The 16,228-nt window shown below is 34.4% G+C and overlaps 1 protein-coding gene and 1 long non-coding RNA gene across 4 annotated transcripts in view; both read left to right on the forward strand.

The window, feature by feature from the left end:
- FIG4 (FIG4 phosphoinositide 5-phosphatase) overlaps positions 1 to 16,228 on the forward strand; it is a 77,179-nt gene that overhangs the window by 16,807 nt on the left and 44,144 nt on the right. For all 3 annotated transcript variants that reach the window (XM_055810038.1, XM_055810037.1, XM_013304586.3), the window contains exons 5-14: positions 835 to 885; positions 2,927 to 3,075; positions 5,891 to 6,019; positions 7,538 to 7,638; positions 8,105 to 8,267; positions 8,895 to 8,992; positions 11,058 to 11,191; positions 13,194 to 13,310; positions 14,161 to 14,206; positions 15,783 to 15,931. In XM_055810038.1, the coding sequence (XP_055666013.1) occupies positions 835 to 885; positions 2,927 to 3,075; positions 5,891 to 6,019; positions 7,538 to 7,638; positions 8,105 to 8,267; positions 8,895 to 8,992; positions 11,058 to 11,191; positions 13,194 to 13,310; positions 14,161 to 14,206; positions 15,783 to 15,931 (1,137 nt within the window). The remainder of the gene's footprint in view (positions 1 to 834; positions 886 to 2,926; positions 3,076 to 5,890; positions 6,020 to 7,537; positions 7,639 to 8,104; positions 8,268 to 8,894; positions 8,993 to 11,057; positions 11,192 to 13,193; positions 13,311 to 14,160; positions 14,207 to 15,782; positions 15,932 to 16,228) is intronic.
- On the forward strand, positions 6,026 to 7,524 carry LOC114014013 (uncharacterized). The gene is made up of 3 exons (XR_003557338.2): positions 6,026 to 6,490; positions 7,139 to 7,234; positions 7,335 to 7,524. It is a non-coding gene; the product is annotated as an uncharacterized LOC114014013 (long non-coding RNA).

Here is a 16,228-nt window from a genome sequence, read left to right on the forward strand (position 1 = left end):
ATGTTGCTGTTGTAAAGGCTGATAAAGTTTAGCTGCTGCTTTCTTTTTTTTCTGAAGAAAGAAATTTGATCCTTTGGTCAGCAGAGAGCCTTGTACTTGAAATGTACAACTACATACTGGTGGTGTTTTTATCAGGGTGGTGTAACTTTATGTCTATGAAATTGCAGACAAATGGTATCAATACACTGCTTTTCAGTCTGTAACAAGCGTGACTAGTCAAAAAAGTGATGGATTATGATAAACTAATGTCAGGTAATAAAACAAGCCAAAGGTAACTATTAAAAAAGTTTCCACTTTCAGGTATGACTGATTGTAAACCTCAGTCTCCCCTCTCAGAATGCAATAGACCACATTATCTAACCTGTATATTTATGGTGTTAGCCATTTTGTCATTCGTAGACAGTGTTATGGTTTCTTCTGAGAATTTGCAAGGGTCTGATGGGTTGAGGTAGATGTTTCTTTTCTTGTTCATTTATTTGAGAATAATTGTGAAAATCTTTAATTCTTGTATAGTATTGTTGGGAGTTTGCAAGTCCTAGAGAATTTGGCCCATATATGTAGAAAATAAACTACAACTTCATCTACAACTGCCTAAAGAAACAGCATGTACATGAGTAGACACTGGGTTAAGAAAAGACTATTTGATTTATTTAATCCAAATACTGACATTCTAGTGGAATTACTTGTCAAAAAAATTACGGTAAGATAGGAAGAGAATATATGGCAAGAGTCTATATTTATATGTATTTTAATTTCTGAGATCCTCTGAATTACTTATTTGGGTCTGTCCAGTTAAACTAATAATTTTCCCTTTGACTTGAACTATTTTGCTAGGTATCTGAGAATCTTTCAAAATGTGGACCTTTCTAGCAACTTCTATTTTAGGTAGGTATTAGTTACTAATTCCTTTAAAAAACCTGTATGCTTACACTCGCTATAAGATTCTGGTTTTGGATTTTGATACCCAAGATCTTTACGTTGGTATTCTGGGGAAATAAGACCTGTGATCACACTGCTCACGCATTTTCATCAGTGTCTTTTGAACCTACTTTCTCTTTCAACAAATTGATTAAGAATGTAGTCTCCATAAAGTTAAAAAACTATTAGAAGTTTTAGTGGCATTTAGTGGCAAGGTAGACACTGGAATTAACATTTCCTCTGACTGTTAGGCTTTGCCAGATTATGCAGAAGTTCTGTCTTTGGAGAAGTATTATATTTCAGGGGGTTTTCTTGTCCTGAAGTTTTTCTTTCTAGATCTCATTTTCCAGAAATAAAGCTTTGCCTTGATTCAGAAACAAAGATAGAGAAATAGGTCCTCGTCTAAGATACACCCTGCCTAGGGTACATCTTTCATAGGGCCTTATAGGCATTACCAGTTCCCTTTCTTATTGCTTCATAAATGCTATACGTAAGACAAGTTCCTGTGTCCCAGCTACTATTACACATGAGATGTTTGGGACAACAGAAGAGTGGGGGAAATATGATAAACATGGCAGTTAGAAGACTTTAAGACTTAAACTAAACAAAAAAACCCTCTTGCAAGTACCAAAAGGTATAACAGTCTAGAAGCTACTTCCTCTTGGAAAATAAAGGCTTTTTGTCACAACTGTATCTGTGAAGACAAAACCTACCAATGTTTCATGTCTGTTTTGTGGTTTTGCATAGGAAGGCTTTTTCACAGTGTAAAACTTGAGGTTTTCATCCATGCTTTGTCTCCTAGCCCTAACATTACGCAACTTTTTTTTTCCCTCTCCTTTTTTTATTCCTGCTTGGAGGTGATGAATAGATACAGTTTCTGTGGTTGTGCATAGAGGGGAAAGGAGAAGGTTCTTATATGACTCTCTGATAAACACATTTGTCAGTTTAAATTGTCCTTGGCTGAAATCATACCATGTTTTTCTGCATGGTTTTCACATAGATCCTGGACAGAATTAGTTATACTAAAACTAGTTATACTAAGTTAGTTATACTAAAACAATTGATCTAAGGGGAAAATGGAGGAAAAGCCTGAAAAAGTCTTTTACAGAGATACTGTTTAAAGGTTCTGTCATATGCAAACTGAGCATGTAACAGCTGGGGTTTTTTTTCTAACAGATAAGAATGTCAGGTCACTATTATGGAAATGTGGTGAATACATGGGTTAGACTTTGTTATCATTAGTAATAAATCTAAATGTCCAATGTTTAAATATTTTTTTTATTATTAACAAATATCTAGAACTTGCAGGAGAGCCAGTAATCACTGATGTTGTCTTAGGCTAAAATGGAAATCTCTGGATTTCTTGTTCAAGTTATGTGTAAATTTGCTTCCTCCTTGGGGAAATGAATCCTAGTGGGTTATAAAGTTCAGCATTTAGGTAGTGTTGTCAGTATAAAAGACAGAATTTGTTACTACTATGGAACTAATAAAAACCCCTTTTGTTTATTCAGCCACTGTCTTTAAGATGCATCTGTGCTGCAGTCACAGATTTAAGGGTAGATAAAGTTTTTGTGGACCAAATCTTAAGACTGTTTTGAGTTCAGGTAGCAGTTAGAGAATAGTACTTAATTCTCAGAAAAATTAGGTTGTCTATGTATAAGGATATTTCTGTTGGAATAGCTATTTTTTATCTTCAAGACTGCTTCTTGGGAAATAGTGAATTAAGTTTGTTGATATGCTTTGTTCAAATAGCATATTCAGCTTTCAGTTATAAGAAGAATATAAATACAATTTCAGCTAGTGTACTGTAAACAGTTTCTATGTTTGTAAAGTTTCTTGTGGAAATACTTTGTATAATTTGCCATTATAGAATCAGAATCTATCTTGTTTTAAAGTCTTAATTTTAATGAATAAAATAATACCATATTAAATATAAGTACTGATGGAGAGTAAGGGCTTTCTGAAAAGTCCTGTGCATCTACAATTATTAACAAATGTTATCTATCAGTTACAGCTATGATCTGTCTCACTCCCTTCAGTATAATCTTACTGTCCTGAGAATGCCACTTGAGACATTAAAAACTGAAACAATCCAGACCCGGCAAGAGAGTTTTGATATATTTGAAGATGAAGGACTTTCAACACAGGGTGGAAGTGGTAAGCAAATACGCCTAATTAAACTCATGTTGTTGGTCATGAGTACGTTTAAAATATGTTCCACTTGTAAGTTTAATTTTGGGAAACATTCAGGTGTTCTGTATTGATCAGCAGTTTCTTAACAGTTGTGAGTTAATAAAAGATTACATAAAGTGCCAATTACAGACATTTGAATTTGAACGATGCAATTTCTAGAGGTGATTAGTCATTGTTTTGTTAATTTACATTGCAACTCAGGGAGATAATTGAGCATGCTGACATTTTTCAGCAACTGATTATTCAACTGACTTGTAAGACTCCCAATAGGAATGAATTAAAGAGTGGGAAACAATAACTGATTAAGTACTAATAAATCTTTTAGTTTCTTGTTGGAAAATATTGATGATGGACAAATTGTATGAAGTCAGTATCAACTTGATGTAGTAAACACTATCAGGAAGTCTTAAGAAAAATTATTTATTTTAGTTGTAAGCTAGTCTTCATTTTCCATCTAACATACTCATAAGAGTGTAAAGATGGCCAGCCAGAGAAGAAAACTGTTTTCTCTCCCTTTTGCTTCATGCACAAACAAAAATGTTTCCACTGAAATTCTTAATGTTGGATTTCTTTCTGTTGAAATCTATGCTTTTTATGTTTTATTGCCCTGTGACTTTTACTAATTATCTGAATGCTTGTCAAAAAATTACATTTTGATTATTTTTTAATTTTTTTTTTACTTGTTGGTATTGTATATATGACACCACTTTTCCTTGTTTAATCATGAAATATCAGAAATAACAGTGCTGCCTTTGATTCATAATGAATACATTGCTATAAAAGTGGTCTCAGACAGCTGTGGAGATTCAACTGGCCACCTTAGGCAACAGAACGCCATACCTTTTAAATACATCATCTGAATCTGTGCTTGTATTGGTTGTAAAGAGTCTCAAAAGCAGAGGCTGTCTGCATTACCACCCTTACTTACAGTCACTGTGTAACTTCTGTTGCACAGAAAATATGGTACTTTTAGGACAAGTGAGATTTTTGTAACTTTGGTTCTTTGAGATAGTAAGAATTGCATGACTAGTCTTCCACCTCTTCTAAACCAAAATTAATCTTCTGAGGCATTGAAGAAGAAATGTATTGGTCCTGCTTTCTGTGCCTCCGAAGGGGACTGAAGGTCTAACAAGTACATAGAATGCCTGAAACAACCGCTGACCTAAAACTATGCAGAATAAACTTGGACATTGTTTGTCCGCCCTTTCATTTTTGACACCCTTTCATCACAACACCTAGAATAGACCTACACTGACTACAACTCAAAGAATGATAATGAACGTTAAGTAAGTAACTAATAATCGCCTTTGATGCTGAAACTTACTGTGTTAAATAGTTGTCACATCTATCATACTGCCATTTAAAAGCCGGAAAGTAGTGCTGTATACAGTGTGCCCTAAATCTAATGGAAAAATTGAAAGATAATAAAATAAAGTATTTAAGGAAAGGCAAACACCACCACCACCACACCCCTGAAGAAAAAGATACCAGTAACATGGTCATATATATCAGGAATTGGTTGTCAAATACTACAATGGCAGAAATGACCGTAAAGAGTGGAGTGAGCAATAATTCCTCCTTTGCAAAGGCTCTTTTCCACAAGATCACTCAGGAATCCATACAGTGGCATCATCTCTTCTATGTCTTTGTGAAAACATTGGGAGATAAAGATGCCATAACCTTGACCCCATCAGCAATATGCTGATTGCGCACACAACTCCATTTCCAGTAGGTGTTAGTAGCCTATCTGTTCATGTGATAAAATATTTAAGAAATAGCTGCCTGCCATTCAAGAATAAATTCTCAACAAAGTAATGCTGCTAGCAATGAGAAAGAGGACAAATTGCAGGCCAAGTGCTTGTGGCTGGGTTCTGCTGAATGTATACACTTCCACCAAAATCATTACATCAATTTCCCATAGGCTTATAGTGACTTGGATGACTAGGTAGCAACAGTTTGTTCAACAGCTGCATTTTCACCTTCAGGCTGTTAGGAGAACTCATATTTTTCCCTGAGCAGAACATTTGGCTGCTATAATTGACATACATACTGCTACGATATAACTCAACCTGCCAGAAACTTCATTTGAAAAAACTACACAAAAAACATAGGTAGTAGAGTTTTTGTCCTATTCCTTCTCTTTAAGATTCAGACTCGTTCAATTCCCATCACCACCTTTTGGTGTCAGTTGTCATCTTGGTCCTGATTTTGAAACAGAAAAAGATTCAGGTTCCAGATGTATCAGGAGTTGAATTTTAATTTGCAGGTTTGCAGTAGCTGCATTTCTTGATGTCAGTGCAAATTAGGAAAACCATGGTAAATTATGTGAGAAGCAGATTGACGTGCTTTTGATAAAGGGTGGCAGGGCTATGCATGATCTGTCGGAGCCTACTGGGTAACTCCAGGGCTGACCCAGAATTGAAAAGCTTATAAAGTCCTCCTATGAGAGTATTTTTGCTTTAACTGAAATTCTCAACTTGATTTATTATCAAATCCTCTGCTGCTACCGTGCAAAGATCTCTCTTCAGTACTGGAAGTATCAGAAACTTCAGTGACTGGCAACCATAGAAAAGTTGCATGTCTTCATAAATGCTGAACATCAGCATGTGCCTGAATTATCAGTGTTTGGCAAACTTCAAGGATGCGAGTAAATGATACACTGCCTTGCAGTGAAGGGAAAATCAAAATAAAAGTCCAATGACCTGGATTTTAAAACAGTCCAATGCAGGTCATCTTGCTTCTTAATGTCTAATGCATTTTTATTGCAACAACTTCCTAGGTGTATTTGGGATTTGCAGTAAGCCTTATGAAAAGTATGTGTGGAACGGCAAGCTTCTGGAGGCAGTAAAAAATACTGTTCATCGTGACTGGCTGCTATATATTATTCATGGATTCTGTGGGCAATCAAGTATCCTTTTACTGTTGTAACATGTTTATCAATTTTCTTGAGGTTTGAACATAAGAAATACATTGTATTATTTCCTTGTCATGTAAATACTTCCCAATTTTAGAATTATTGGTTGACCTGTATTTTCATTACTTTTCTGTGTTTTCTGCTAAATAAGAAATAAATTTATGTTCTTTTAACAGGGCTTTGATACAGGTAGACTGCATTCTCAGTGAGACACTGTTTGTAAGCATAGGGTTTCGTAATAAAGAACTTGAGAGGTCTTTAAGGCTCAGCTGTGTTTTTTCACAGATATTTGAGGAAAGGGAGAAAAGCTAAAAAGAACTGAACTGCTGACATAGAAATGTTCTCTTTGTAATCTTATTTAAAACATTTTTTTTAGTAGCTGAGATTTGCAGAAGTTTTTGTATTTACTCAGTTTCTGTTGAAGATGACGATAGAACTTCAGGCCTGCTGTGCGAAGAGAGTTAGGTAAACACGAATCTGAAAATCTTGTTTACCAGACTATATATTATTTAAAATGGGTGGATGGTTCTATGTGTATTGTAGTAGGAGGAGAAAAAACCCAAATGCATATCACACTCCAAGAAATGCTGTCTCAGCATTTTACTTTAGAAGAATTTAATATATTACAGAGACACTCTAATCATCAGTAGTGTCATGTTAGTTTAAAAGCCTGTCATCAAAATATCTGGGGAAGCAAATACAATTATTGTTAGTGGTTTCTGCAAAGCTTAATTTTGCTTTTTCATGATTGTAAGGCTGCTTAGTCCCCAGACAGAAAGATAGATCTGTTTTTATATACCACTATTTCATCTGTGGTCTTTATTGAAGTAGTAGCTGTGGATCTGTCCACCAGTGTTGTGCCTGCAACTGCTGAGTCAGTGACAATAGTTTTTGCTTAAGGTATTTGATGAGCAAATGTCGTCTTCCCTCCTTCTTGTGCCTCCCTTATTCTAAGGAAACAGTGATAGTCTTGCTAGACATCCGATTCCATCTTCTTTTGGTTTTAATGAAAAAGAAAAAGCCTAAAAGAAAGCTACCACTGCATCTGTAGCTGTTTGCCTCTGGCTTTCAGTTGTTGTTACTTAAGTAGTTGCAAATTTTTCTCTCTTCCAGACAAACAATTAGAGGGTGGCTAATATACCGCATCTGAAAATATAAGCTCCCATGCTTTAATCCCAGTATTCACAAAAGCCATATTTGCTGCACAAGGTGAATCTTGTACTTACTTCGCTTCATAAAATAGAAATGCTTTCTTCTGTATGTTGTGAAAAGTGGTTGATGTATTGTAATGTAGATTTCCTTTTCAAAGTTCTTAAAAATGATTGTTGAAGAAGGCAATGGTCCCTCCCAGCTGCAAAAGAAATTTGGAAGTGATACTCGTCATTGTTAAGGAGATTTTAGTAAATCAGATGTTTCAGTTTCATACACTTTTTTTTGAATTTATTTTTGCTTGCATGAGGTAAGTGAATGAAAAATTGCATGTATCATGTAAACCTTAACCTGCCTTTCAAGAACTGTTAATATACGGTCGCCCTATATATGTCACTCTGATAGCCAGAAGATCAAGCAAATTTGCTGGAACACGTTTTCTGAAACGAGGAGCAAATTGTGAGGTAAATGAAATGTGATTTTAGGGATTCCCCATGCCTGCCCCCCCAACAATATGAAAGCTTCAACTTGACTGACTGGAGAACTGAAATGTTTTAGAGGGTTGTTAGGGTTTTGGCTGTAAATCATGCTATTAGATAATGTTATCACAGCTGTCATTACATTTTTAATTCAGATAATACACCTATTCTTAAAATAAGTCTTAACTGGAAGTTCTGGTGGGTTTTTTTGGTTGGTTCTCATTTTTTTTCCACACTTAGAGATAATGTTATTTCCCAAATAGAGGGGTGGGGGGAAAAAAAGATAATATACATTTAAGGACAAATGAGAATTTAACCTTCAGTGGTGTTCTCACTACTATGATCTGGTGTATTACAGTTTAATTGTACTCTGTAATAATCAGTTCTCTATTAATACATGTAGCTCTGAAGTGTCATGTCTACATCATATGTGTGTTTCTGTTTGGTTTAGGGAGATGTTGCTAATGAAGTGGAAACTGAACAAATACTTTATGATGCTTCAGTTATGTCATTTTCTGCTGGGAGTTATTCTTCCTATGTTCAGGTTCGAGGATCTGTCCCTCTGTACTGGTCTCAAGATATTTCAACTATGATGCCTAAGCCACCCATAACGTGTACGTACAAATTATTCTTTGTGATAATTATCATTAGCACTGTGTCCTATAGGAACACTTGAGATAGTGAAAACGAAATTTGCGAAAATGAATGGTCTATGCATTTGTTCTTTGGGAAGGCATAATTTAAGGTAAAATCAATGTTCTTGATAATAAACATCAGGGTATACAAATATTCAACCATACAAAAATCTGCATTTAATGAAATTTAATAGAAAAAGTCTCTGTCTTGGACTTAATATTCAGAAATGGAATACAAAAACCTTCTGTTTGAAGATGTCACATTTCTTTGTGCTTATTTTGTATACAAAGTTAGCTACATTTATCTTAGTATTGTGGATAAAATCTTGAACCTTTTGAAAACGGTGGAAAACATCAGGGCTAAGTTTACTGGGGCCAGAATAATTGTTCTTTGTAAGCATTTCAAGGTTTTGGTTAAGAAGTTGCTTCAAATTTGGAAAAGGAAGGGGGCATTTAACAGCTTTTGCATGAAAATTGGGGAAAGTAATTGTACCATTACCACCAGAGAATTAGTATGTATTTTGTGAAAATTACTTTTAAGAAAAAATAATTTCAGTGACTCTACAGCTTGCTTAATATTGTCCTGAGCATCTGTATTTGTTGCAGTGGACCAGGCAGATCCTTTTGCACATGTTGCTGCTCTTCACTTTGACCAAATGCTTCAGAGATTTGGCTCTCCCATTATTATTTTGAATCTTGTGAAGGTACAATATTTTGAATATGTTCTATGTTTTCTAATTTTTAATATTATGCTTATTTCTGTAGTGTTTGTGTGTAATTTTGGTTGAGTTCCAAACTAATATTAGCTTATAAATGGAGTATTTTCTTCATAAATCTCATTCTACGTGGCATAGTACATAACTCCAGCTGCTTCCTCTACTGCCCTTCAAAAAAAGTTTTCCATGTTCACAGACTTCTTAAAGTAGTCTTTCACTGTTTTAAGGTTTCTGCTCTTACCCCTTAGATGTAAGTTGAAATAAATCTACCACCAAATTTAGTTTAGTGCTAAAAAATTCTGAAGTAGTACGGTTCCATGCAAAGTGAGGTTTGTAGGCTTCTTGACACAGATGACTGAGTTATTTGAAATATTATGCTAAAGACTTATCTTCTGTTGTTTGCTCTGTCTGGTAGAGTTATGGAAGTATGAGTGGGAGAGAAAACTGAAGCGTTCAGATGCTAGCTAATGGGCAGTGCCATTGGTAGCAGGGCTGGACTAATGGAGGGAGCTTCATGATTGCTGCAGTAATTCAATTCACTGCTGTGTGAGGGGTTGTGGTACAAAGCCTGGATTCTGGGTGGCGCTGTAATTTTGGTCCTTGTATTTGGGATTCTTTTGTTTTGTGTTTTTTCTGTTCTGTTCCAGCCATGTTCTGTAGTGGTGTGTTTCCACATTTGGGTTCAATATATTGATTTGTTTTGCTTAAATCATATCTTACTACTTTTTAGTCGTAAAAAAAAAAAAAAGAATTTAATTTATCATGTTGTAAACTGTATTAGATGTACATGTAGGATCTGTTCCTAGTATAAAAAAATAGGGCACATACAAAAGGAAGCCATTTCAAACTCTATGTTGTAATAAATGGCAAGTAGATAAAGTATTTTCTATTTCTAGAAGTTTTCTTGTGTAGGAGTACTTTTAAGACTGTTCAATCTGTGGAATCACTTTAGGATAGCATTTGTTCATAAGAAAAAAATTTTATCTCTTGCAGCCATAGTTTTCGAAAGCTATTGTTATAGTGTGTGTCTAGGCTCATGTGACCCTGACATGTGAATCATTATATGCTTTTCTATACAGGACTTTTGATACTGTGCTTGAAAATGCATGTCTGTCTTTCCCTCTCTGTAGATGCTTAATATTAAGATGCTAAAATTCATGTTGCTTTATTAAAGTACCACTTAAAAAACAAACAACAAACAAAAAAAAACCCCCCTCAACAACAACAAAGAAATACATGCAAAACCCTGGGGTGGGGAAGCCCCCAGATCTGAACATCTTTTTTTTTGGATATTGCTGCTGCTTTTAGACAAATGCCTAAGCACTTCTATCTCCAGTAGTTTTATTATTTAATTTCTTAAATGTTGATAAAATATAGATCTATACTGTTCTATATCTGTCTGTCCTAGGAACTTGTTAGTTAGAAATGAATGTATTAGGCTTCCTTTGCGTTTGTTTATTCAGGACTGCTATTATATATTTAAAGCATTTCTATAACAGGTTCGGTATAGGTTTTACTCTGGATGAAGTTGAGAGGAAAGCCATACTAACGTATACAGTGCCAAAATATATGGTATATTCAGAGAATGGCAACAGAATTCTTTTTTACAATTATTGCAAAGCTGGGAGGTGGGAGCTGTTGTTCCCCATCTCCTGTCAGTAATCAAGAAGAATTTGCCTGGATCCTCTTGTACCTGAGAACTGAATGGGATACTTTCCTTTCTGCCTTTCGTTTTCCTTCTTTTTGTCCATTTCCTCTGTATTACCACTTCTGCTTTTACAGGGTTCCATTTTTCAGCCAATGATGATGCACAGTTGAAACAGATGACTTTTACTACTAACACAGATCAATTGTTGAAAACCCAGAATGTTCAGTTTTTTCTGTCTCTTCTGTTCTTAATTTAACTGTCCTAGTTATAAGGAACTGCCTGCTGTTGTTACAGCTTCCACATTTAATTTCTGTTATATACATACATGTATTATGTATATGTATATGGGTTATGTACATTTGTTAAGAAAATTGTAATGTTAACTTCCTTTTCTTTTTGCTAAAGGAACGTGAAAAAAGAAAGCATGAAAGGATTCTCAGTGAAGAACTTGTTGCTGCTGTGACATATCTCAACCAGTTTTTACCCCCAGAGCATGCAATTATATATATACCGTGGGATATGGCCAAATACACAAAAAGGTAGAAAAGATCCTCCTTTGTGCTAATGTTCTCAGCCACAATACAACTAACTGTATGCTACTGAGTGTGTCGCTTTTCAGTTGAATGTAGCTTAGAAATTATGGGAGAATTTTATGAAGATCTATAGACAGAATAAAACTTCAGCTTTTGAAGGATTTGTAATATTTTTCTATGGTTTCTTATCAAAGTGGAGCAAGGCCGAAAACTTTTAAATTCTCTGCAATGGAAATTTTACAGAAAAGCCAAAAAAAGCCATAAATATTCACTTTTTATTTTGAATTACTCAAAACACTGCATTTTCTTAGATGTTTCATTTCAGTCATTGAATTTATTGAGTTACAAAATTTTGGAAGACAAGAGGTTTGATATCAATCAATCTTTTCCATTTCCTCTTCCAAAAGGAAATGAGGGCATTAATTTCAATGTTATAAAACTTTTAGATTATTAGAAACATGTATCTTAGAAAGGCAAATATATTCTTTAACTTTTTATTCTATAATTTTGGACAATGGAATGCTGTACTAGGATCATGTGAAAAGGATGAATGTTTTCATAAATGTAGAAATATTTACAAGGCATGAACATTTTAAGTTTACAGTATAGATTGCTATTGTTAAGTAACACACAGCTCAGTTGTAAAGTTCTATGATCTGCATAAGTCTATTGCGTCTTACAATGCCAGAAATTCTAGAAGAATGGTAAGAACTGTTGGATCAATGTTTAGGTGTTTGTTACTATATCAGTCTTAGCAAAATAATGGAAAAACTGGTATTGTTCAAAGGGCAGGAATATAATCAATGTTTGTTGATTTAAATTTTATGAAAAAAGCTTTCGGAAACAATCCTTATTCACTATTTGAAGTTACAAGTTGATCGATATGGTTGGTCATGCTGGTGTGAAACTGATACTTAAGTGTTTGACATGGTTCCACACTATGTGTTTCATTCTGAAATGGCATTGTGTACAGTTAAGTGTATATGCAATTGTTTGTGTTATGATTAAATAAAAAAAACCTCAAAATAAGCCTGGATTGCCTTTCAGAAGATATGCTAGGTGCAAATTCTTGGGTTTTGTGTGGAGTGATGCTGATGAAGCATAGTGGTCTGTCCTATGTGGGAAACGATACTAGGTCACCAAAGGATTCCCCTCCTAGCTTTAAGCTTGAGGTATATTTATATACATATCCACCCTAGTACAGGTATCAAAAATACCTGAGAGCTTTGAGCAAGATTCATTATTTATGCAAGTAAGAGTTATTTAAGAGTGGAAGAAAATGTGTATATCTGCCTGAAGAATTGACCTTTTCAGGAATACTGAGAACATGTTTGCTTTAAAATGTAGTTTCAAAGTAAGTTTGCTGGAAAGTAGTACTGGTGGAAACATTCCAAAATATTGTATCCATCTTAGTATAAGCAATCTTTAAAAAAACAAACCAAAAATTGTTCGTGTTACTTGACCTGTAAACACTGTAATAAAAACTTTGAAAATAAAATTATGAGTAAACAGAAGTTAGTCCCCCACAAAGAACAGATGGATGCCCTGATCTGAGCAGGAGGTGTGGGACATCATGAAGGCCACACACAAACAAGTATTACCGGACAAAACATCACCCTGCAAACCAAATGAGGGAATATGATTTAGCGTAGTCATACATCTTTTTCTGCCTTGTTCTTGCTTTGTGAATCACAGAAAGTTTGGTAGAGGAAAATTAGTGTGATGTAGAAGTCAAGGACATTTAGATTTTTGAAGTCTTCCACTTCTGGTTTATGTAATATTTTGTTTACTTTTACAATAAAACATTGCTTGGATACAGTCAATGTCTGTTTCCTAAGTCTGTAAAATCTAAGAAAACTGTAGATGTAATTACTGTTAGATAAATAAAGCTGTGATGTGAATCTTCCTCCAAATGATTTTTGTTATTGAAAGGCTTTCCAAACAGTGAAATGTATTTATTTTTTTAGTGTTAATGTACCTTGACTGTATGTTTTTTTCCTCTCCTCAGCAAACTTTGCAACGTCCTTGATAGACTGAATGTGATTGCAGAAAGTGTAGTAAAGAAGACTGGATTTTTTGTTAATCGACCTGATTCCTATTGCAGTATCTTGCGGCCGGATGAAAAGTACATACAATTTAATTGATGCAGAATGAATAACATCTATTCCTTGGAGAGTTGTCTGGAATTTATATGTCTATTACATTATTTCTTATTTTAAGGCTTAAATTAATATGAAAAAATATAATTCATTATTAAGTTATAGCTAAAAGGATTGCAGTCCAAGGCACGTGCCAAGAAATACTAATACACTGAAAGTGTACAGTTATGCTGCAGCTGTTCTGCTTAAAATGGTTTGAAGTAAGAATTCATTATTTGTAACTTGTAGTCTGTGCCATGTGTGTTTTATATAAAATGGTTTTGTTTTGGATTTTTTTCACCTTAACGAAAGGAATCCTAAATTTGGGGGTAAATTTAACAAAGCTAACAACATTTGGAATTTAGTAAGTGGCTTCTTTTGAGGCATACTAATAAGATAACTATAATTTAGAATCAGTGTGAGGGGGAGGTTTAAATCAACTACATTTATTTTTGTGCTACAGTGTATGTTATGCCTCTACCTTCTAGTTGTTGGTGTTGTACCTACTACAATTTTTGTGCCCTCAAGACCCAGTCTAGAAACACTTGTGTTGCTCATACTCTGTTTTATGGGGAGCAAAGGAGAGATATTTTATATGGCTTTGGAATAGTTCTACTTTAAGGCTAGATTGATAATTTTTTTTTCTGCAATGTTGTTTAAATACAACACACTACTACTGCACAGAGTTTTCACTGCTTTCTGCTATTCAGGGACATCAGTTTTGCTTTGTGGCAGGTTTTAATTGTCCCCATTTTTCACTGAGCCAATCAGTACATGGTATGATCTGTTTTTTTTTTTAAATTATTTGCAAGTCATTCTGTTTTGTTTCTCTTTCAGATGGAATGAACTGGGAGGTTGTGTTGTTTCCACTGGTCGCTTGCAGGTACTAAAATATACTTCATTAATTCATAGTTACAGTGATGTAGATCAGCACTCCCAAAGCACCAGTGAACCATTTCACTTAAATACCTGATTGGTGATTCACAGAGTGGTCTTAAATTAATATTTATAGTAAACAGCATTATTGCTATCCATCCCAGAAATCCAACTGGGAGACAGAGCTTAAAGTTCTTGCAAGGTACCAGAAAACCTAACGCTGTTGGAGTTTATTTTTGATGGAGGTAGTCTGATAAACACTCAGATTTTAAACTAGTATTCATTGCTATTTAGTCTGTAGTGTTACCAGTGCAGTGAAAATTAAAACAGCAGCATTTTAGCAAACTGCATAATATAATATTATACAGAAGAGGTGAGGCATAAATATACTTAAACCTGATGTGACATATTTATACACATGAAAATAGGTTGTTAAAAGCTTTTTCACCAGCGTTGAATATTCTGTACCATGTTACAATTTCCCTCACTAAAAGAAAATAAAACTAGAAACACTGCTTTCTTTAAGGTTAGGAAAGTGCCAACTAAAATGTAAACCATGTGGTACCAGATTTATACCTGAATGTTAGATTATTACTCTGAACACAGGGCATAGGCTTAAGAAGCATTAGGTACTTTTGACTTGCCATTCATAATTTTGTAGTTTGTGTAAGTTAGAAAGCATGTTGACCATTCCTTTATTAGCTGATCACTGGGTTGTATGTGTTGAGGGCAAATAAACAGCAGAATAGATATAATTTGATCTGTTTTAAAATAAAATGTAACAATACTACTTAATTTTTTTTAATGTTAGTCTTACAGGTTTACCTTTATTAGGGGCATGATTATTTTATCTTTCAATTTTAATCGTTTGAGGTAGTCACCATTGGCATACGTGTAAGCATTTGGATCACAGTTCATCTCGGAGCAGTCAAGTCATGCCCAAAGACTGCTTCTTTATTAAGGCAATGAAAAAATTTTAGTTGACTAGCTCGGATGGAGTGATATATATTTGAGCAGAAGAATCCCGCACGTATTTCCTATTAAAATATGTTTCTTGCAGCTGTTGATATTATAAAATAGCTTTGTGTGCATTATAAAATTGAGGAATGGTGGTAAAGCAGCATAAAAGAATATATGCATGACTGACCTTCAACAAAATGTTCATGTGTTGCTCCAGATATGAGAAGCTTAAAATACAAGCACCATCACAGTAGAACCACAGCAAGTTAGAAGCATGATTTATTTTTGCAGTAGTTACAGAATACTTGAAAATAAGACCCCTTCTCTGAAATAACATAGCTTTTCTTTTTGAGGTAAATCTTCAGAGCTGTTTGTGAGTTGAAGGAGTGATGCAGTTTGTGTGATGATAGGAGCAAGAACGTTTTGAAAGTCATTACAGCAGTCTGATATAGCTTGCTAGAGATTATTGCTTATTAAAATTTCTTAGAAATTACTTTCCTCAATTTTTTGTTAAATGAGAAATTTGAGATTTGATAAGTTTTGGATAGTAGGAAAAAAGTAATTATCATGCATGTAGTAATCTGTTAATTAAGAACAATCTGTTATTTGGATTGCTTTACCAGACTGGAGTTCTCCGAACCAATTGTGTGGACTGTTTAGATCGCACTAACACAGCACAGTTTATGGTGGGAAAATGTGCTTTGGCTTACCAACTCTATTCGTTGGGATTGATTGATAAACCAAATTTACAATTTGATACGGATGCTGTTAGGTAAGATATAAGTGTGTCATGGTTTTATTTTTTAATTTTTTGTCAAGAGATTTAGGAAAACTATCTCTATGTAGAATAAAAGTGCAACTCTTTATGTCGGAACGATTAAATAATGTTTATTCATCCAAGTTTAAAAAAATCTTCCATACTTGAAATCTTCTTGAGAAAATCCAGTCACTCTGAAAACTTGCTCCTCTGGGAAGGTATGTTAATCAGGCTTCTTACAACATAAGTGCTTATCTCTGTTCTCTTTATATGCCTGAACTTAAAGCTGATTTTTCCTTTTAAATAAATGTA

The sequence above is a fragment of the Falco peregrinus genome, chromosome 7 (genome assembly GCF_023634155.1).
Source record: "Falco peregrinus isolate bFalPer1 chromosome 7, bFalPer1.pri, whole genome shotgun sequence".
Lineage (NCBI taxonomy): Eukaryota > Metazoa > Chordata > Aves > Falconiformes > Falconidae > Falco > Falco peregrinus.